Genomic DNA, 23,017 nt, shown 5'->3' with positions numbered 1-23,017 from the left:
GCCTTGTCCGACGTAAATTCTGGCCTTTTTTTTTAAAACGTTTTTGTTTTTTGATATACCCAACACCTGCATATATATATATAATCCAGAATATCAAACCTAAACCAGGCAGTCCAGAATATCAAACCTAAACCAGGCAGTCCAGAATAGAAATTCAAATTATATTTCAAAATTGAATGACAAAAACAAAATAATATATAAATCTTAAAAAGCATAAATTATGACAATGTAAATCCTATTATCGTAAAAAAGCTATAAAATATATGTTTGTCAATGCTATCAAACTAGAAACATAATATCTAACTAACTAAACTTAGAAATGTAACTAATATATACTCTGAAGAAAAAAATTTGCCCATTGTTCTCTTATCTTGATGATCTCATCTTCGGGCAATGGAGATGGATCTTGAAAGACCTGAAACATTAATTTAAGTGTCATTAATATGCAATGTTAATTATCGTAAAGGTAAATATACTTAAATAAATTTTGATATGAATTACCTGGGCCCAAGAATCAGTAATACCCGTAGAAACTATGGCTCTCATCCAATACATGATGTAATAGCCACATTCAAACGAGTCTTGTTGCTTATTACACTAAAATGAGAAACAAATAACTATTATTTCCAAAGTCAATAAATTTAAATATTATTGCCTGTATTAATTAATTTGCTAACCTTAGGGTATATGAAGTGCAATGACTTTGATGATCTGCTTCTTCCACTTAAAATATTAGCTCCAGACACGATTCTAATTAATTGAAATAAAAACCGATGTTAGCCAATATATATAATTACAGTTTTAAAAGATAATGAAAAATTTTAGTTATCCTTGTAATTGGCATTTAATATCGTGGCTTGGTTTTCGATGTTGTGAACAAAACCACACCACGGTGTATTCCTTAGGAATGATTACCATTAACTGCCAATGAGACCTACATTGTATGACAAACAGATTAGGTATAAAATTACCATGATTAAAAAACCAATTAAAAAACTAACCCGTCAATGTATGGAGCTATGTATATATCTCTTCGTGAGTCACTCATCCATGTTTGCATATATTGCTGGATATGGACCTGAGTGTTTCTTGACTTTTGGATGGATTGAGGCTCAATAAATCCATATATTTCTGCTTGTGCTTGCTCCACACTCAATTTTTCCATGTACCTAACACAAATAATTATTATAAGTTAAATGTAATTATTGTAAATTTAGACTCATAAAAGAAAATATGACTTACATGGCCCACAGTTGTATGATAGATATATTTAACATGGAGTTTCCCCCAACAATCTCTAATGCATCAGGCAGGGATATGTATAGTGGAACATCAGAGCTATCAACTCCAAAAACTCTAATGTCTCACTGCAATTGAATTGGTTTTTTCTTTAATCGTGGTAATATGGATAGAAACCTAGATATGGGATCATCCTCAGCTTCTGCGATATTAACATGATCAACATGAGGTTCTCTCATGACCTCCTTACCATGATTGATAAAATCCTAAAGAAATAATCAAAATTAGTTAAGCAATAATAGAATTATAAGAATATAAAAGAGTAATAATAGTATTACCTTTGCCCGTGCTAAAAGCAGCATGACCAAACGCTTTGGCCAAGCTAAGAATGTGTCGGTTGCCTGCCCCACTAGTTGAACCTCTGTATTGGGCAAAGGCACTGGAGCAGCAGCATCTTGAACTTGGTCAACCACAACCCGTGTCCATTCTGGGTGTAGAGGGACACCATGGATGGTTGAGCCACCCTCAAATACTCGACCAATAGCCACTAACCGTGGGGGGTCATCCTCAACATATAACTCACATTGGTTTGGTACATCAGTGTGAGCGTGTTCCGCTGAGGGATCTGGAGCAGCACAACTCCCTTTAGTGCTGACTCGAACACCATCATGAGCAACTGCAGTCTGTTGCTGAGAACGAGCCAAAAGTTCAAACTTCTGTTCAAACTTTTCTCGCATGTTCTTCAATTTCTCTTCAAATTGCATCTCCATTCTCTGCATAGCCTCTTGACTGCAAGAGTCAACAGTGCTCCTCGCTGATCGTGCACCAAAGAAATCTCGGTGGCTCCAAGAACCACCAACACCACGCACACGGCCTGCGTGCTCTAGCCTTCCTATGGCCGTTGTGAGGATATCATCCCAACCATGGGAAACAAATGAGCACTGGGTGGTTTGCTCAACTAAACCCTCCTGCAACATATTAACAATAAGTATACCCTAAACTACACTTATGAATTAAATGAGTTGAAATGAAGAGTCTTAGTTTATATATTTTTACTTACTATTTTATCAGCAATGACCCTTGCAGACTCAGAAGTCATTTGCCCATCTGATTTTGTCCGGGCTGCTATCCAAATCTCATGGCGGGGAGGTGACTCCACACGGTCAGCAGACTCAACCCCTGCTGCCTCTGCCCTAGCCTTCTTCATTTCCTTTTTTTTCTTTCATATCCCCATCTTGACAATAGATGGGGTGCATCATTCTTGCTCTGTCGTTCTTGGGCAGCTATTCTTTTGGCCCGCAATAATACAAAAAAGAAAATGAGATTAATTAAAATATACCTTAAGCATTTGTGTCAATGTAAGAGTTATCAATAACTAAACTGCCAAGAAGGGTCCAATCGAGTGGCACGAAATTGCATCCACTCCTCATCAGTGATCTGGTACTTTAGACAAGGAGTCTCATTTTGTTGCTCTCCAAATACATACTCCCGTGTCAAGAAAGTCTTGAAGTCTCTCCACCTGGTGGCCAGGGCAGATAACATCTTCCTCCTCATGACCTCAGTGTTGGGAATTTTGCTATGAAAATAACAACAATTAATAAATAATGTATTTAAGTTATATAATATTCAAGGGATGTGAAAGTATATACCTGAATATCCTGCCACATGAGGTTCTTGTCAGCCTCCTGAACGTCATCCCATGATGGAATGATAATAGAAACATAGCGTCGAGCTAGGACTCCCAAATAGCTCTTAAACTTGGCAGCATTTGGGCCTGACGCCTTGCTAGAACGAGGATCCACCTCAACCAGTGTCCTCTCCTTGGCTATGCGTCCAGCTGTCAACCCAGACAATCGGGTGACAAATCTACCTTCCCTCCTTCCACTGCCAGACCACGAATCCTCCATAATCCTGAAATATAAAGATAATGCCATTAAAATTAAAATCAAATATGTGAAGTGTCTTTTACGAATGAAAAATTTGTTACATACATAACGTTCAGAAAAGTTTATGACAATGCATGAAAATATGTGCCACCCATGACGTAGATTGCATTCATCCATAACAATATAGCAACAAAATAACTAATAAAAAAACAAATAATACACAAACACAAACCTATTAGGTTGGAATGTTTTCCCATATTCCTTCATCATGATCACTTCGAATAGCATGTATTTCGTCCACCTCATTATCCGCAATAGGACCAAATGATCTGCTTGAGAAAGACGGTGTCTCATGCATATCTAGAGACTCATCTTCGTGAGTTCCATGCATGGTTCTTCCTTCGAGGACCACTGACCATTTCTCATTACATGGATCCCTGACATAAAAAATTTGTCTTGCTTGATATGCCATAATAAAAGGTTCATCCTTATAACCAACCTTATTCAAATCAACCAAAGTAAATCCTAAATCATATGTCTGCACACTCGTATTGCCATCAACCCATTTACACTTGAACACGGGCACTCTAAACATAACATAATCAATTTCAGATATGTCTTGTATGACTCCGAAATAACTCATGGATGCTGTAATGGGATTTTTATCTTTAGAACTAGCAAAGTGCACAGCCTTAGCCTGAATTGTAACCCCACTATTTTGTACTCTACTTTTGTCATCTTCAGTCTTTGTATAGAAACTATTTATTAATGTCATACCCACCAAATGTAATGACATCGTTGTTAGGCCCACGCGCGAGTCTCAAAAGTGTATCAGAAGCATTAATCTCACTGTAAGCCTTTTTCTTAAACCAAGCTAAGAAACTCTTGTTATGTTCATTCAATACCCATTTCTCATTCATTCGGGGGTGTGCTATCTTGATTTCATCTATGTGTTCAGATATGTAAGGAATTACTTCATCAGTGTTGTTCAATATGTACAAATGTGCTTGGTCAACTTCTGTTCGACTCACAGTTCTAATTTTTAAACTTCGAGTACCTTTACCAAATTGTTTCCCATCATGTCGAGTCTTAGGAATTCCTATTGGTTCTGATTTCGACATGTAGTCTGAACAAAACTCAATGGCTTCTTTTGCAATGTACCTCTCCATAATAGAGGCTTTTGGGCGGTATTGATTCTTGACATATCCTTTTAAGATCTTCATGTATCTCTCAATAGGGTACATCCATCTAAGATAAATTGGGCCACACAATCGAATCTCCCTAACCAAATGAACAATCAAATGCACCATGATATCAAAAAATGAAGGTGGAAAATACATTTCCAATTGACACAAGATTGTGATTGCTTCATTTTCTAACTCATCTAACTTTACAGGGTCAATTACTTTGTTGCAAATGGCATTGAAGAATAAACACAATTGAGTAATAACAACTCTAAGAAGATGGTAAAATGTTACGAATAGCCACAAGCAAAAGTTGTTGCATTAAGACATGACAATCGTGAGACTTTAAACCAATTAACTTCAAATCTTGCATAGACACCAGACTCTTAACATTTGAGGAGTACCCTTATGGAACTTTCACACTGCGTAAGCACTCACAAAAGATTTTTTTTTTCTTTTTTTGATAGAGTATGACAAGCTGGAGGCAAGTAAGTGCGTCTTCCAATAGACTGAGGATGTAACTCAGAATGTATACCCATGTCCACCAAATCTTGTCGTGCTTTCACTCCATCTTTAGTCTTTCCTTTGATGTTTAGCAATGTCCCAATTACACTATCAAAAACATTTTTCTCCACATCCATCACATTTATGCAGTGTCTAACATCTAGCTTGCACCAATAAGGAAGATTAAAGAATATTGATCGTTTCTTCCAGATATTTTTCTCAGTTGACTTCTTTTGCGTCTTTCCGAACACAATGTTAATGTTCTTCACCCGCTGATATACTTCTTCACCATTGCGCGGTGTCAAGGCAACTTCATCCTCCTGACATCCATTGAATGCTTTCTTCAATCTACGGTATGGATGACTACGAACAAGAAACTTACGATGCCTAGTGTACGCAGTCTTTTGCCCATGTTTCAATTGGGTATAACTGATGTTTTCTTCACATATAGGACATGCATAATGACCCTTCACACTATACCCACTCAAGTTACCATATGCTGAAAAATCATTTATTGTGCAAAATAACATTGCACGCATGGTAATTTTTTCTTCACGATATGCATCAAAGACCTCCACTCCTGTCCTCCACAACATTTTCAAGTCATCAATCAATGGACTAAGATACACATCTATGTCATTTCCTGGTTTTCGGGGTCCTGATATCATCATAGACAACATAATATATTTTCTCTTCATGCATAGCCAAGGAGGCAGATTGTAAATGACCAACAAAACTGGCTATGAACTGTGTTTACTACTTAAGTTCCCATAAGGATTCATGCCATCTGTAGCTAGACCAATTCTCAAGTTTCTTGACTCTGCACCAAATTCTAGAAATGTTTCATCAATCCTCTTCCATTGCGGAGAATCAGCTGGATGTCGAAGAAATTTGTCGCATTTTCTACCATTTTCATGCCATGTGAGGTTTTTTGCATCCTCTTTAATGGCAAACAATCTTTTAAACCTAGGTATTATTGGCAAATACCATAAGACCTTAGCAGGAGGACCCTCTATTTCTTCCTCACCACTACTTCCATCAGTTTTCTTTTTGAACCGCAACAATCCCATGTCGGACACATTTTCAGTGTAGCAAAATCATTTGTATACAATATGCAATCATTAGGGCACGCGTGTATCTTCTTATACTCCAAACCCATTGGACATAGTATATTTTTTGCCTCATAGTTGCGATTAGGTAACGTGTTATGTTCTAGAAGCATCTCCTTCAACAACTCCAACAATTCTGTGAAACTTTTATCAGTCCAGCCATTTCTTGCTTTTAAACTAAACAATCTTAAAGTTGCTGATAATCTTGTAAACATACTGCATCCTGGGTACAATGGTTGCTCAAAATCAGACTTTAAGGTATCATACACATGTGCTCTTTCAAAATTTTTTCACCAACATCATGTATCATCTCTTCTAAGTTATCGTCCATCCCTTCAAAATTTTCAGTTGTTGACACTCTTGGAATGTCTAATATTTCTCCGTGTCATGTCCATACTGTATAACTCTTCGCAATACCATATATAAACAGGTGATCACGTATTTCTCCAACTTCTTGACGTATCTGATTCAAACAACGAACACATGGACAATAATATGCCTCTTTGAGGGGTTTCCCATTTTTTCTTGCAAATTCCAAGAACTCTTCAACTCCATTTCTGTACTCTTGACTAATGCGACTTGCATTCATCCAACTTCGATTCATTATCTATTTATTAACACAAATTAACTATTCACTCAGTTATTCATAATTTTTCTAACCTAAACTACAACCCTAAAAAATTGATACTAATTTCGGATAAAATCCACAAATATTTCTACCAATATGATGGTAAACTAAACATCAATGCCTAAAAAAGTCCATCTTTAATGCATTTGGAACGGCCCATACTGAAACTAGAACGACCCATTCCAGATCAACAATTTACAACACAAAAGATTTAAGCAAGGAGAATGGGCCGTTCTGCAAGGACAACGGCCCGTTCTGCAAGCAGTACGGCCCGTTCTACTTGTAGAACAGCCTGTTCCACATGAACAAATAACAGAAAATAAAAAAAATATTGCGTAGAGAACAAAATTACCTCAAACGTGTAATGTGCAGACTTAGGGACTTAGAAACGTGCAATGTGGAAACAATAATGCAGTTAGAGACTTAGAGAATATAAGAGAAGAAGAGAAGTGTTTTCGTAAACAATAAGAGGCGTGGGAAGAGAAAGGGAACATTGGGGGGTTTTGGGGGGAAATTACGTCAGACCTAGGGGTGTCCGACGTAAATTAGATTATCTACGTCGGGTGCTGAGTCCGATATAGATAATCTAATTTACGTCAGACACCCCTAGGTCCGACGTAAATTTCCTCCTCCATATTTACGGAATTGCCACTGCATTTTTACAACGTCGGGTGTTCCACTTTCCGACGTAAATGAGGAGACGTAATTGCCCCTTTTTCCACTAGTGGATGTTACTCACTTGGATGTTGCTGATTTCTTTGTTGTTTCAAATGGAAAAATTGATCACCTTATTGGTGATGGGAGTGTTCAGAAATAATTTTTTTCCATATTTTATTTATTGGATTTTGGGTATTTCTTATGTTTTGATGTTATTGGATTATCAATTTTTTTTAATATACAAATTATCGTTAAATTTTTTTTCTAGAAATTATTGTCTTGTCTTTTATCATATTGTTTATTTACAATTTTTTTTTAATTTTATGAAGAATGAATATTGACCATAGCATCAATATTGAAGATATGTGTCTCGCTGATAGTGCAACAACTCACACAATTCTCAAGAATAATAAATTCTTTTCAAATTTAGTGATGCAAGAAATCAAAATTAGTACCATATCTGGTACTACAAATATAATTGAAGGCTCCGGAAGAGCTAATATATTGTTACCGGGAGGAACGAAGTTGCATATTAAAAATGCATTATTTTCTTCTAAGTCTTATAGAAACTTATTAAGTTTCAAGGATATTTGTTTAAATGTGTTTCATATTGAAACAAACAATGAAGGGAATGTAGAATATCTTTATATCACGAAAATCCACTTGAATAAAAAGGAAGTATTGGAAAAATTACCTGCTTTCTCTTATGGACTGTATTGCACGTATGTTAATACAGTTGAAACAAATATTATTGTAAACCAGAAGTTTACAAATCAAAATAAATTTGAGGTTTGGCATGATCGATTGGGTCATCCTGGGACTATCATGATGCGAAAAATAATTGAAAATTCATGCGAACATTTATTGAAGAGCCGGGAGATTCTTCAATCAAATATTTTTTCATGTACCGCATGTTCCCAAGGAAAGTTAATAATTAGACCATCACCAGCAAAAATTGGGCATGAACCTATCTTATTTTTAAAACGAATACAAGGTGATATTTGTGGACCAATACACCCCCCATGTGGACCATTTAGATATTTTATGGTTTTAATTGATGCATCAACAAGATGGTCACATGTTTGTTTATTATCAATTCGCAACCAGACGTTTGCGAGATTATTAGCTCAACTAATTAGATTAAGAGCTCATTTTCCTGACTATCCAATTAAGAAAATTCGTTTGGATAATGCTGGTAAATTCGCATCTCATTCTTTTAATGAGTTGATTTTCCCAACATTAGGGGGAGAACATAAATAACTAGAAAAATATATTAGTTGGAATGAATTATCACTGTCTCATTTTGATCCTCGTACATAACAATGTGAACTAGAAGTTCAAAAGATAATTCATTTGCAAAATCTATCCAATCAATTACTAAATGTATTCACAGATCCAAAAAGGGGTGACTAAGTCATATGTATCAGCGACTAATGCTCCAATAAGAGTCAAAGTCCCTGTTGGACAATTTAATACTACAAACAAGTCACAAATACGCCTGAAGCGTGGTAGACCAATTGGTTCCAAGGATAAGAATCCTCGAATAAAAAAGGGAGTTAAAGAGCAAAATGACCAAATTGAGGATATAAAAACTCAAAAAGATTCCTCTGACATAACTCATATTCCAGTTCCAGAAGAAACTCAGGTACCTGAAATTATTGAAAATGAAGAGATCTCAATAAATTATGTCATGAATGGAATACGATGGAATCGAAACAATGTCAATATTGATGACGTGTTTGCATATAATATAACGCTAAATGAAATAAATGATATTGAGGATCAAGAAACAAAATCCATCAACGATTGTCGACAAAGAAATGATTGGCCAAAATGGAAAGATGCAATTGAGGCAGCATTAGACTCGTTTGCTAAGCGAAAATTTTTTGGACCAATACTACATACACCAAAAGGTGTAAAACCAATTTGATACAAATGGGTTTTTGTGCGAAAACGAAATGAAAATGGTGAAATTGTGAGATACAAAGCAAGACTAGTTGCTCAAGGTTTTTCACAAAGACCCGGTATTGATTTTGAAGAGACATATTCACCTGTAGTGGATGCAAACACTTTTCGATATTTAATTAGTTTGGTTGTACATGAAAAACTTAATTTATATCTAATGGATGTAGTTACAACATATTTATATGGCTCTCTTGATGCTGACATTTATATGAAACCCCTAGAAGGATTTAATTTGTCTGACGATGCAATTTCTAGAGAAGATTATTCGATTAAATTAAATAAGTCCCTATATGGGCTAAAGCAATCTGGTCGTATGTGGTATAATCGACTAAGTGAATACTTGTTACAAGAAGGATATAAAAATGATCCAATTTTTCCGTTTATATTTATTAAAAGATCTCAAAAGGGATTTGCCATAATTGTAGTTTATGTAGATGACATAAACATTATTGGAACTCCTGAAGAGCTTTCAAAAGCAATAGATTGCTTAAAGAAAGAATTTGAAATGAAGGATCTAGGAAGGACAAAGTTTTGTCTAGGATTGCAAGTTGAATACTTAGAAAATAGAGTTCTTGTGCATCAAGAAGCTTATATAACAAAGGTGCTTAAAAGGTTTTATATGGACAAATCACATCCATTGTGCACTCCCATGGTTGTAAGATCTTTAAATGTTAATAAAGCTCCATTTAGACCCCAAGAAAAGGATGAAGAAATACTTGGTCCTGAAGTACCATATCATAGTGCTATAGGAGCACTAATGTACCTTGCTAATTATACACGACCTGATATAGCATTTGCTGTTAATTTGTTAGCAAGATATAGTTCTTCACCTACACGAAGATATTGGAATGGAGTTAAACAAATACTTCGTTATCTTAGAGGTACAATGGATATGGGGTTATTATATTCAAATGTTTCCAAACCAGAACTAAATGGTTATGCAGACGCAGGTTATTTTTCGGATCCTCATAATGGTAAATCACAAACAGGATATTTGTTCACAAGTGGTGGTACAGCCATTTCATGGAGATCTGTAAAACAAACCATATCAGCCACTTCATCTAATCATGCTGAAATTTTAGCATTACATGAGACAAGTCGTGAATGTGTTTGGCTAAGATTTGTGATTCAACACATATGGGAAACTTGTGGTTTATCTTCTGGAAAAATGACATCGACAGTTATATATGAAGATAATGTTGCATGTATTGCACAATTGAAAGATGGATACATAAAGGGAGATAGAACAAAGCATATTCTACCAAAATTCTTTTTTACTCATGATCTTCAAAGGAATGGTGATATAAATGTTCAACAAGTCCGCTCAAGTGACAACTTAGCAGATCTCTTTACAAAGTCACTTCCAAGAAAAGTTTTTGAACAGTTGATACACAAGATTGGACTCCGTCGTCTTAAAGATTGTATGCATAAGGGGGAGAAATAAATATTTATGAATGATGTACTCTTTTTCCTTCACTAGGTTTTTATCCCACAGGGTTATTCCTAGTAAGGTTTTAACGAGGCACATTCTAAATATTGGACATCCAAGGGGGAGTGTTATGAATAATAATTAGTGGCTTAATTAGTGGATGTCAATATTCATTATCAATCATTACCATTTATATGTCCGTTATGTATCATTCCCTTTATTGTGTAATTGTTCAGTTACCACATGTACTTATAAATTGGTTACTCCTCTCCCAAAGATAATACATCAGTCAGAATCTTTTCTCTATCTCATACTGTCTTATTTCTTCTCTCTACTTTTCTTCCTTTTATAACAAGATGGACCTATTATAGTGACTTTCTTTTTACCACCAGCAAATCATGCAAATCCTATTGTAAACTTATTTCCACCACCAATGTAAAAACTATCGTAGTAGTAGTAAAAAAAATAATATGTAAGGCATGTACTCTCAATAATAGTAGAATAATATGTAATGCAAATATTGGAAATAATAATGTAATATATGAGTAGTTTATAATTACTTATACTATTGCAAATATTTTAAGGTTATTATAAGTCGATTATGTAAGTTTGGAAATTTTCTTTTATTATTTATTTGTGTACTCAATCTAGGAATAAATATATATATATATATATATATATATATATATATATATATATATTATCCGTAAATATATAAACGTATAAAATTGGGGTTAACATTTACAATTTTAAAAAAAATCCGCTGCAATCAATGCACGGATAAAAAACCCAGCTCAGAATCTTATTTGTTGATTTCAACTTGATTTCAATGTTATCTCTACGTAACTAAAGGTACAAATGGAAGTGAAACTAAACGAATTGATATTAATTTACCATTACATAGCAACTATGTAACCATTATCTTGAATGCTATAAATAGGTCTCAATTGTGGTAAATTTGGAGACACAAACTGATGAAAGTAGAAAAAAAAGAGAGAAGTAAGAGAAGAGAGAAAGAAGAGAAGAGAGAAAGAGAGCGAAGTAAGAAAATTTTTTACTCAACTACTTCTTGATAAGTCTACATTCCAAGGTAAGGGGGAGGAGAACCTTATCTCTTTAAAATTTTATATATTATTATGTATATTTATTTATGTTATTTTTTATGCATATTTATTTAGTGGGGTGTCCCTAACCTCATTTAATTGCTTAACCTATGATTATTTTTATCCATAATAATTATTAAAGTGTTCATATTTTATATTGTTTAATTATTTTATAATGATTTTCATTTTGTATTTATATCATTGGTACTCTTAATATATTCTCTTTACGTAAATATATTTATTATATTTTATAATCATCTATAATATAGTTGCGATATCTTGGACTTGTTTTGTTGCTATTTCTTCATGTATTTATGAAGATAAATATTGTTCTATGGCCATAGAAGATAATGTTTGAATTATTTATAGCTGAAGGTTTGACCTTAGGGATTTAAATGAGTAAGAATTTATGGTAAAATATTCTGTTTGATATTTGATTGATATTATAATAATGCTCATTTATCCTGACTAGTCACTATTAAAATGATTCAAATTTTATTATTTAATTTTTATGTTTATTACAGATAATCTTATTCTTTATTTAATTAAGTATATTTATTTAATAAGTGTTCTCACTCCTTATTTCTTTTGTGAAAAATTTAATATATCATAAAATAGATGGATCTACCAGCCATACCAGGTCTTTTTACAGTAGTTATCAGTGTCGTTTTCCCCGGGGGTAATTGGAGTGTAGACTCTATCTCCAACTCAGTCACTTTCCAAGGCATAGGGCTGTCTTCGTTCGTTTTCTTTCTCAATCAAGAAAATCCCACTAATATAGATGGACCTATTATAGTGACTTTCTTTTTACCACTAGCAAATCATGCAAATCCTATTGTAAACTTATTTCCACCACCAATGTAAAAACTATCATAGTGTAGTAGTAGAAAAAAAAAAATATGCAAGGCATGTACTCTCAATAATAGTAGAATAATATGTAATGCAAATATTGGAAATAATAATGTAATATATGAGTAGTTTATAATTACTTATACTATTGCAAATATTTTAAGGTTATTATAAGTCGATTATGTAAGTTTGGAAATTTTCTTTTATTATTTATTTGTGTACTCAATCTAGGAATAAAATATATATATATATATATATATATATATATATATATATATTATCCGTAAATATATAAACGTATTAAAATTGTGGTTAATATTTACAATTTTAGACGTTACACACATCATGAAATGGGTCCAGAACGGACCGTTCCGTATTCAGAACGGGCCATTCTGGCCAATCCATACTTTTATAAATAAGAGAGAGGGGCTGTGAAAAATTATAACAGACTAAAGTGAAAACTTAGAGGGAGAAAGAGAAAGAGAGAGAGAGAGAAAGAAAGAGAAAGAGAAAGAAAGAGGGATAGAGAGAAAAAGTGAGTAGGAAAAGGATCTTGAAGATTTTTCGCAGATAAGTCGATGTTTTGAGGTAAGGGGGAGGAGAACTTTATCTCTTTAAAATTTTATATACTACTATTTTTATTTATTTATGTTATATTTTATGTATATTTATTTAGTGAGGTGTCTCTAACCTCATTTATTTGCTTAACCTATGATTATTTTTATCCATAATAATTATTAAGGTGTTCATATTTTATGTTGGTTAATTATTTTATAATGATTGTCATTTTTATATGACTGGTACTTTTAATATATTCTTTTTACGTAAATATATTTATTGTAAATATATTTTATCATCAACTATAATATAGTTTTCATATCTTTGACTCGTCTTGTTGGTATTTCTTCATGTATTTATGAAGATAAATATTATTCTATGACCATAAAAGATAAAGTTTGAATTATTTGTAGCTGGAGGTTTGACCTTGGAGATTTAAATGAGTAAGGAATGAATGTGAAATATCCTCTTGTTGGTTAAGGTAAAATATCCTTTTGTTGGTTGATATTATGATGATACTCATTTATCCTGACGAGTCACTACAATTATAATTCAAATTTTATTGTAACATGAAAATTTAATATATGATATATGATATATATATATATATGTTCAATATTGATTATAAATAATTCTGTACATTCTTTTGAATTATTGTAATTATTGGATATTGTTCTCACTCCTCGCTTTTCTTTGTTTTTAAAATTAAATATATTACAAAATTGATGGATCTACCTACGATTCGAGGACATTTTACAGTTGTTATTACTGCTGTCTACCTTGGATGGAATTGGGATGTGGATGTTGTTTCCAACTCTGTTACGTTTTGAAGACATATAATTACATTCATATATTTTTCTTTCTGCCAATCATACTAGTCAAATTGTAAATTTATTTCCACTATTAATGTAATTATTGTAATAGAGTTGGAAGAAATGAAACATGTGTAAAATAGTACATATTTGTAAATATTTTTAGAATGATATGTCATGTAATGAGTTCATAAAATCTTCTTTGTCCTTGTGAAAAATATTATTAATGATATAATTATGATAATATCATATAGGAAAAATATATTTATTATTATATAAATCGAGCGTTACAGTGTGTCGCTGAGCATGATCCTGAATGCAATTCTCATATTATTCTTCTATTTATTCCAATAATTGTAACTCTTGTAATGTGATGTTGAGTTGGATATGAATTGACCTTTGTGATGAATATGTGAAAGTGTATAATGAGTATGAAATGTGAGAAATGTGTTAAATGTGAGATCACAAAACCATGTGAATGTAATGCATAAAGTCTGTTTGACATGCATCATGTGTATAAAATGATTTTGTAAGAGTACAATATGAAATACACCATTAGGGAAGGTCTCTTATGTAAAAGTTTAGGAATCAACCTTCAGGGTATAACATAGTTTGGAAGTTTTAATCTTGCCCTCGTGAGCATGAGATATATCTTGTGCTACTCAGCTATCATGACGAGACTCTAGTAGTATGTCCTTCTAGTGAGAGTGTGCAAGGGTTGTGACCCAACATGTACTCATAAACTACTCTAGAGTGTTGCTAGTGGCAATACACAAGTGTGATGATTTTACTGTTGCCACATGCATGATAATATATATGTAGTCCGTGTCCATCCTATATGCATTATAATCAATATTTTTTGTTGTTTGTTATGTTATGAATGAATTAGGCATGATGATAATGTGTAACAGTATATGTTATATCTCATTGTATGTGTTGTTAATTTGTATTTGGCTAGCCAATTTGCATTCCTACACCATGAGTCATAGTAAGATGTTTCTCACTCCCTTTTCTTTTATGTTGTTTCCTTGTGATTTTTGTAGGTAACCACCAACATGATGCTGAGGATGCTGGTGATGAAGCCCAGTCCTCAACATTAGGTTTTACTCTGATATGACACGTGACATCGAGGATTAGTTAAAACTAGTTAGGATTTGATTTATGTTATTTAAATTGAATAGTTGATTTTATTTCCTTTATAATTTGATATTTCACTACTACAAAAATACTATTTAACATCGCCATATTTACATCGGTTCTAGTAGAACCGATGTAAATCATAAACGCGGTGGAAAACTTGTAAATAAATAAAAAATATAAACATATTTACATCGGTTTTGCTTATGACCGATGTAAAAATGAAATTCGGGAGTTGTTCTACATTGGTTTTCCTTATGACCGATGTAGAAATGAGACTATTCTCGCGCAGGGTGCACACTACCTGTAAACCCAGCCACCAACAATCACCCAAACCATAAGCCCCCTCCTTCATTCCGCTTCGCAATCGCAAACCCAAACCCTAAACCCCCTTCTTCATCTGTCACATCACCCAAACCCTCCTTCTCTCCCTCCGACTCCCTCGCCTTCCTCCACCTCTTTCGTTCATACTCGGCGCAATGCAACTCGCGGAAGGTGAAGAAATCGAACCCGACGTGCGAAGTAGAGGTAAAGCGCGGAAGGGAAGAGCGTCCGCCGCAGATAACGGTGACCTTCGTTAACGGCGTTGAGCAAGTCTTCGACGCCATCTCCACGCCCTCTCAAAGCATAAGAAGCCTCATTCTAGAAAAGGGTCAATACCTTGAGACCGAGCAAATGTTCCGCGAAGCTTTCCCAGACCAAGAGCTTTCCCAGACCGCACCCCCCACCAAAGTGCGTTTCCAATTTATACTTTTAATTTTGTTGCACATTCATAAATTAACTAACACATTCTCACTGTTGTTTCATTCATTTCTCTTTTGTGCAAAGTTTTACAATTTCTGTGAAATTTGGCTTATAGCTATAGCAGTTTTATTGAGTTCATAATTATACATGATTTTCTTAATAATGTGTACCCCTGAATTGATGAAATTTGAAACTATAATCTTGCATTGAAAGGGAATTTCGTGATCAATTTTCTACGCCTGGAATGTCCCGGGTACTTATTGTGACTTGGTCAGAACTTGATGTTTCAAATGTAAAATTGGCTCATTTTTGTGCTTTTTGTTTCAAAATTACCATCAGGACTTCTTGGGTGATGACTTCAAAAGCCAGGGATCTCATGTTCCTTATAATGTCAATGATTTTTCTACACAGGTTTGTGGACTACTGTTAATATTATATAATTATATTATATTTGTTTGATTGAAATTAATCTTATCAATTTGCAAAACAGGGTACAGGGCTTTGTTCTTGTTGATTAATCATATAACTTAGATATTCATGTCTATTTGTTTTTTTCCCTACTGACACTTTGACCACCTCAAGGCTTCTCAAAGTGGATATGCTGTTGATTATGCTACACAAGGAGCACAAGGTGGATTCCCAGGGAATTTCCTTAACCAGAATTCTCAAGCCGGATATTCTCGTTTTGGTTCTGGAAATGACTTTATGTCTCGGGTTGTTAAAGTTGCTAGTAATGAGCATTTTTCCCCTATGATTTGGGTCATTTTTTCATTCATGTTCTGGTTTTTTCTTTCTTTTAATTGGAAGGACTACATGGGCCATGGATCACAAGGCCTTTTCACCCAGGTGGGATTCAGTGATCCCTTGCAAGATGATGCGACGCAGAGCCATTTCAGTGTGGCGAATGCCAACCCTCTTCAGTCCCAGGTTTCTTGTAGTTCCAACCTTTTTATTATAATGAAAATATTAAGAGATGTGATACACTTAATATACAACAATTTGTACAACATTTTTTTTAGTATTTATATCTATTTTCCTTACATCATTTATTACATCTCAATTTTACAAATTGTTGTACAATTAACATATCTCATTACAAAAAATTGAAGGTCGTGATTGTTTTACCACGAGATTTAATGATATATTTGTATTTCATTCCTGTTTGATTTACTCAACACATGCTTTTCTTCTGGGTTCTTGGCAGATGAATTCTCTATACTCCCAACCTTTTGCTCACTACAACACGCAACCAATTAACATGCAGGCTTCCCAACAGTAGCCTCAGGCTCAGAACTCCCAAAATCAGAAAATCCACTATAACGGTTGAGGAATTTAGGAGTTTAATGTGGCTTTGATGGGTTATAGTCTTTGCAATCAGCAACTGGGTTTGTGCCTGTGTTTTGTAATATAGTGTATCTTCTATTTTAACTATGTTTTTAATTCTATTTTTTTCTAACTCAGTACTGGTGGAAAGAATAAATATTGAAATATAAAAATAAGCATGATTTTTTTTAAATGCAATCTACATCGGTTCTCAAGAGAACCGATGTAAAAATGAATGCATTTTTTACGTCGCTCTATTCTACATCAGTTTTAGAACCGATGTAGATGACTTTAGAGAACCGATGTAGAATATGCATCTTGTAGTAGTGTTTTCACCAAGTCTAGTTTTTTTTTTTGTTAAAATGTAACTATTTCTACTTTATGAACTTTGACTTCATTTATTATATTGAGGTATTTCAGTTATTTATTATATTATGTATAATGACGTGTGGGTAAAAGATGTCACATCTATCTTATAGTATTTCTTTGGCTAGCTTTACTACTTCATCAACATGAAGCTCTTTGTGTTACGACTACATCTACCTTTACTCTTCAAGCTTTTTCCTTGGTGTTCTAAACCCCATCTAGGTATACCATGTGACCTATATATGGCCTAGGATAACTATTTAACTATTATTATATAATACATTTTAAGCATAGGTGTGTAATTAATTAATATTTATTCGACACATTTCCAACATTCATTTACTGAGTGTTAGAATGTTTACAAGTGTTAGTGTACCAACCTGGCTCAACGCCGAGCTCAACCGAGTTCATTAGACAATCTTGACCGAGGTGACCACCTGGTCAAACTAAAGTACATATATTTAACGCTGAGGTGTTACATCGAGGAGAGGAGATTAGTAATACACCTCGGCATCCCAACAACATCGAACATGACTCAACTGACCATAACCCTCAGAAGATAACCATACCACAGTTACGCGATTACTGAGAAAACCACCATAGGTAATGATATAAGCAATAAATGAGATCGGATAGATAACTAACTTGATTGTCGGAGTCCTTTTTGCAAGTACATCCGAGACGCTCAAGCAAGGAGACCAGACGGAAGGAACTCACCTCAGCAACCATTCTCATACGATCTCGCCTAGACCAGAGCAAGGAAGGCAACTTATCCGAGTTAGGGATCTGACCTGATTCGTGTAAGTACATTTGGCGCTAGAAGGAGGGCCTGGTAAAATTTTTCCTCCATCACCCTTATGGTTTCAACCTGAAGCCAAACCAACACAGCGACAAGTACAGTGCACAGAAACACATCAAACATGGAAGACAATCCAACTTTGCGACGGTTACTCGAGCAAATCGAATTGATGCGACAGCAACATGCAGAAGCGATGGAAATTCTTCGTAAGCAACATGAGGCCAATCTCCACCAAATGCATGCTGAGCATGCTGCTTTTAGAACTCAATGGCAACAGCATCAACCACCACACACACACCATGCCAGCCATGTTTCCCCTGTCACCGAGGAGCATCATTCTTCCCTAGATCCTTCCTACCTATCCAACTCGGTCTCATCGTTCTAAGCAAACCCATATTAGTCATCCAGTTGATGATCGTCACTCGGTTCGTCGACACCCTTTTGTCGATGGAATCATGGAAGTTCCTCTTCCGCCCGCCTGGAAACCATTAAACATTGAGCGATATGATAGCACCTCACACCCAGATGAGCACATCGATGCATATATCACTCAAATAAACCTTTACACAAATGAGGACGCCATCATGTACCGTGTATTCCCCACCTCGCTTAAAGGTGTCGCCCTCAGTTGGTACACCCAACTACCACCTAGATCGGTTGACAACTTCAACACTTTAGTGCACCTTTTCTCCGCCCAGTATGCCACTAGTAGGCCCCATCATATCACATCGGCCGCGCTTTCAAATCTACGACAACAGGATGACGAATCTTTACGGCATTTCATGGAGCATTTTGCTAACGTCTCTATCAAAATCCACAACCTTAATCCTGAGGTCGCCCTTCATTCCATGCTTATGGCACTCAAACCCGGGCCTTTTGTTGACAGCCTCTGTCGACATCAACCGGCAAGCATGGATGAACTCAGAGCACGTGCAGCTGGATATATTCAAATGGAGGAACACGCTGAGTTCCGTAACTTGGTCCGTGACAGTTTCACCACCAAAGGAGAGTCTAGTACCAGGGAGAAGTCAAAAACTTATTTCGACCAGAGATCAAAAAGACCTCGTCAGTCACGAGGTCCCAGGTATGAATTTTATACCCCCCTTAATGCTCCTCGTGTTAACATTTTAGAGGAAGCTAACCATGCAGATTTGATCTCTCTGCCCCCACCGGCACACAATCCGGTCAACGCTGATAAGAGCAAACATTGCTGTTATCATAGAAATTATATATGGACATACAACAGAGGAATGCTGGAGTCTCAAAGATCGAATTGAAGAACTTATTCAAGCCGGCCAACTTGGACAATATGTCCAACGCAATCAAGCTTCTCATGGGGGCTTCCGAGGACGTGGTAGAGGACGTGGCCGATTTACTGGCCGATATCAAGGACGATATCAAAATTACCAAGGACAATCTGAGCAAAGAAATTATCATCAAACAAATGCACGCGATGAGGGCAAACCAAGAACAAACAGTGCTGATTCGCAACATATGGATAAATCCTCTGAAGGAAACAACATACGCGGTGTCATCAACACTATTGCTGGCGGGTTTGCCGGAGGAGGAAGTTCTATTTGCGCTCAGAAGCAACATCTCCGCAATGTTTCCAACGTTCACAATTGTTTCAACTCGGAATTTAAGTCAGACATACCCACCCCTCCTATCATTTTCACTGATGAAGATTACGAGGGCATAAGCCTAAACCAAGATGATCCAATGGTCATCTCGGTCGAGGTAGCCAACTGGGAGGTTTAGAAGACATTAATTGATCAAGGCAGCTCTGCCAATGTGTTATACTGGCCAACCTTTTTAAAGCTTGATATTCCTCACAGCATGATCCAGCCACATTCCGAGCCTCTTGTGGGTTTTGCAGGTGAGCGAGTCCACACTCGCGGTTTCATTGAATTACTAACCTCTTTTTGGTACAGCTACAAATTCCAGAAGAGTGTTGGTAAAATATCTCTTAGTCGATGCCATCACTTCTTACAACATCCTCATTGGAAGACCAACACTGAACCAATTGGGAGCTGTAGTGTCTACACCTCATTTAACCATGAAATTCCCGGGGATGAACGGACATATCATCGCCATCAAAGCTAATCAACAATTGGCAAGGAAATGTTACGCTGAAAGCCTAAAGATCACTCCCACAAAACCTCAGCTCGGAATGACGAGTTCTAAAATGATGGCCCATGTCGGCCAGAGCGAGATGACCGAGTTGGATCCACGAGTTGACATGCATGACCACCGACCTAGTCCTGTTGACGAGCTTCTGGAATTCCAAATTGGTAAGAAGCCAGGACAATGCACAAAAATCGGGAAGCACGTAGAACCCAACCTCCAAGGTAAAATCATGTCAATTCTCATTAAAAATGCTGACCTTTTTGCATGGAGCAGTGCAGATATGCCCGGGATAGACCCCAATTTTATTTTCCACAGATTAGCCATTTACAGGGAAGCCAAGCCAGTATCCCAGAAGCAAAGAAAAATTGGTGGTGAAAAAAGAGAAGCTGTTAAAGCTGAAACACAAAAACTTTTAAGTGCAGGATTCATCAGAGAAATTAACTATACCACTTGGCTAGCCAATGTGGTGATGGTTAAAAAATCCAATGGAAAATGGCGCATGTGTGTTGACTACACTGACTTAAACAAAGCCTACCCAAAAGATGCTTACCCACTTCCCAGCATTGATAGATTGGTTGATGGAGCTTCAGGATACGCCATGCTCAGTTTCCTTGATGCCTACTCAGGCTATAACCAAATATTGATGTACCCTCCAGATGAAAAGCACACTACTTTCATCACAGAGCAAGCCAATTACTGCTACCATGTCATGCCCTTTGGACTCAAAAATGCAGGAGCCACCTATCAAAGGCTCATGGACAAGGTCTTCGCCAATCAGATTGGTCGTAACCTTGAAGTGTATGTTGACGATATGGTCATTGAGACAAGATCCGTTGAGCGTCATGTCCAAGATCTTGCAGAAATTTTTGAGCAAATACGAAAACACATGAGATTAAACCCGGAGAAATGCTTCTTTGGAGTTCAAGGAGGCAAATTCTTAGGCTTCATGATCACTTGCCGAGGAATTGAGGTAAACCCCGACAAGTGCCAAGCACTGATAAACATGCGAAGTCCCAAAAATCACAAGGAGGTACAGAGGTTAGTAGGACAACTTGCTTCGTTATCTCAGTTTATTCCCAAGCTGGCAGAGAAGGCCAAGCTGATCTTCAATTTACTCAGAAAGCCGAAAAGGTTTTGTTGGAGTGACCAATGTGAACACGCCTTCACCAACTTCAAGCAATTCTTGTCGAGTCCACCCATCTTGTTAAAACCAGATTGCCAAGCCGGTCTCCTATTATACCTTGTAGTGGATGATAATGCTCTCAGTGCAGCACTTGTACAAGAAAATGACAAAAAATAGACTCTCATTTATTTCATCAGTCGAGTACTACAAGACACCGAGAGAAGATATCAGACAATAGAAAAGTTAGTTTTGGCACTGATGGTCTCATCTCGACGAATTTGTCCCTATTTCCAAAGCCATCAAATCATTGTGAAGTCGGATTACCCAATCAAGCAAATACTCAGAAAACTAGACCTGGCCGGACGGATGATTGCTTGGTCAGTCGAGTTGTCCGAGTACGATATAAAATTTGAAAGCCGAGGACCACTCAAAGCCCAATGTCTGGCCGACTTTGTTGCTGAGCTCACCCCTATTCCACCTTCCGATGAACAAATTTGGACGTTGCACGTAGATGGATCTTCCAATGTGAAAGGCAGTGGTGCTCGCATTATACTTGAAGGGCCAAATAATATAATGCTTGAACTTGCTATTAAATTTGATTTCAAAGCCACTAATAATCAAGCTGAGTATGAAGCTTTGTTAGCAGGTTTAACACTGGCCAAAGACGTTGGAGTCAAGAGATTAAAGTGTTGCAGTGATTCCAAGCTGATTACAAAACAAGTCGAAGGAGGATATCAAACTAAAGAGCCCCAACTTCAAAGGTACAATCTTATGGTATCTCGTCTCACATCTTTTTTTGATGTTTTCCAAATGGAACACATCCCAAGAGCACATAATGTTAGAGCCGATTTGTTATCAAAGCTTGCTAGCACTAAACGTCCAGGCCAACATAAGACCATCATTCAAGAAACGATAGCTACCCCTAGTTGTCAAGTTACGGCAATTTGTGCTAACAATCCTTATCAGCATGGCTGGATGGCTGATATTTGGAGCTATCTTAAAGACGGGACTTTGCCAGATAGTAAGGTGGAAGCATCAAAGATTAAAAACAAGTCATGCCACTTTACGATTGAAGCAGACGAATTATTCAAGCGAGGCTTCTCCATGCCTCTCCTCAAATGCTTAGACACAGATCAAGCCAACTATGTAATGGATGAAATCCACCGTGGCATTTGTGGCATGCATTCTGGAGCTCGGTCCATGGCTGTCAGAGTTATCCGAGCTGGATACTACTGGCCAACTATGAGATCGAATTGCAAGTCATATGTACAGAAGTGTAAGGCCTGCCAAGAGTTTGGCAATCTACATCAGTTACCTCCAACAACTCTGCATTCCATGCAGTCAGCATGGCCCTTTGCCTGGTGGGGAATGGATATTCTTGGTCCTTTCCCAATAGCCAAAGGTCAACTAAAGTTCTTATTAGTTGGCATTGATTACTTCACAAAATGGATTGAAGCTGAAGCCCTAGCAAAGAT

General features: G+C 36.1%; 2 protein-coding genes across 2 annotated transcripts; one reads left to right on the top strand and one right to left on the bottom strand.

The window, feature by feature from the left end:
- Positions 1 to 117: 117 nt before the first annotated feature.
- LOC145954063 (uncharacterized) lies at positions 118 to 3,651 on the bottom strand. Its single transcript, XM_083067741.1, has 7 exons — positions 3,358 to 3,651; positions 2,889 to 3,150; positions 1,578 to 2,207; positions 1,243 to 1,505; positions 1,002 to 1,169; positions 678 to 934; positions 118 to 597 (listed from the first exon to the last, which is right to left on the bottom strand). Exons 1-4 carry the CDS (start codon positions 3,477 to 3,479, stop codon positions 1,365 to 1,367), a joined length of 1,155 nt encoding a protein of 384 aa, XP_082923867.1. The 5' UTR covers positions 3,480 to 3,651; the 3' UTR covers positions 118 to 597; positions 678 to 934; positions 1,002 to 1,169; positions 1,243 to 1,364.
- A 15,096-nt stretch (positions 3,652 to 18,747) lies between these two features.
- Positions 18,748 to 21,719, top strand: LOC109791794 (uncharacterized). The gene is made up of 4 exons (XM_083067740.1): positions 18,748 to 19,369; positions 19,539 to 20,029; positions 20,111 to 20,168; positions 20,224 to 21,719. Exons 1-4 carry the CDS (start codon positions 18,748 to 18,750, stop codon positions 21,717 to 21,719), a joined length of 2,667 nt encoding a protein of 888 aa, XP_082923866.1.
- Positions 21,720 to 23,017: the final 1,298 nt, after the last annotated feature.

Source organism: Cajanus cajan, chromosome 2, assembly GCF_000230855.2.
Source record: "Cajanus cajan strain Asha chromosome 2, NIPB_CcT2T_4, whole genome shotgun sequence".
NCBI lineage: Eukaryota > Viridiplantae > Streptophyta > Magnoliopsida > Fabales > Fabaceae > Cajanus > Cajanus cajan.
The sequence above is the reverse complement of the archived record's forward strand: the minus strand, read 5'-3'. Positions and strand labels throughout refer to the sequence as shown.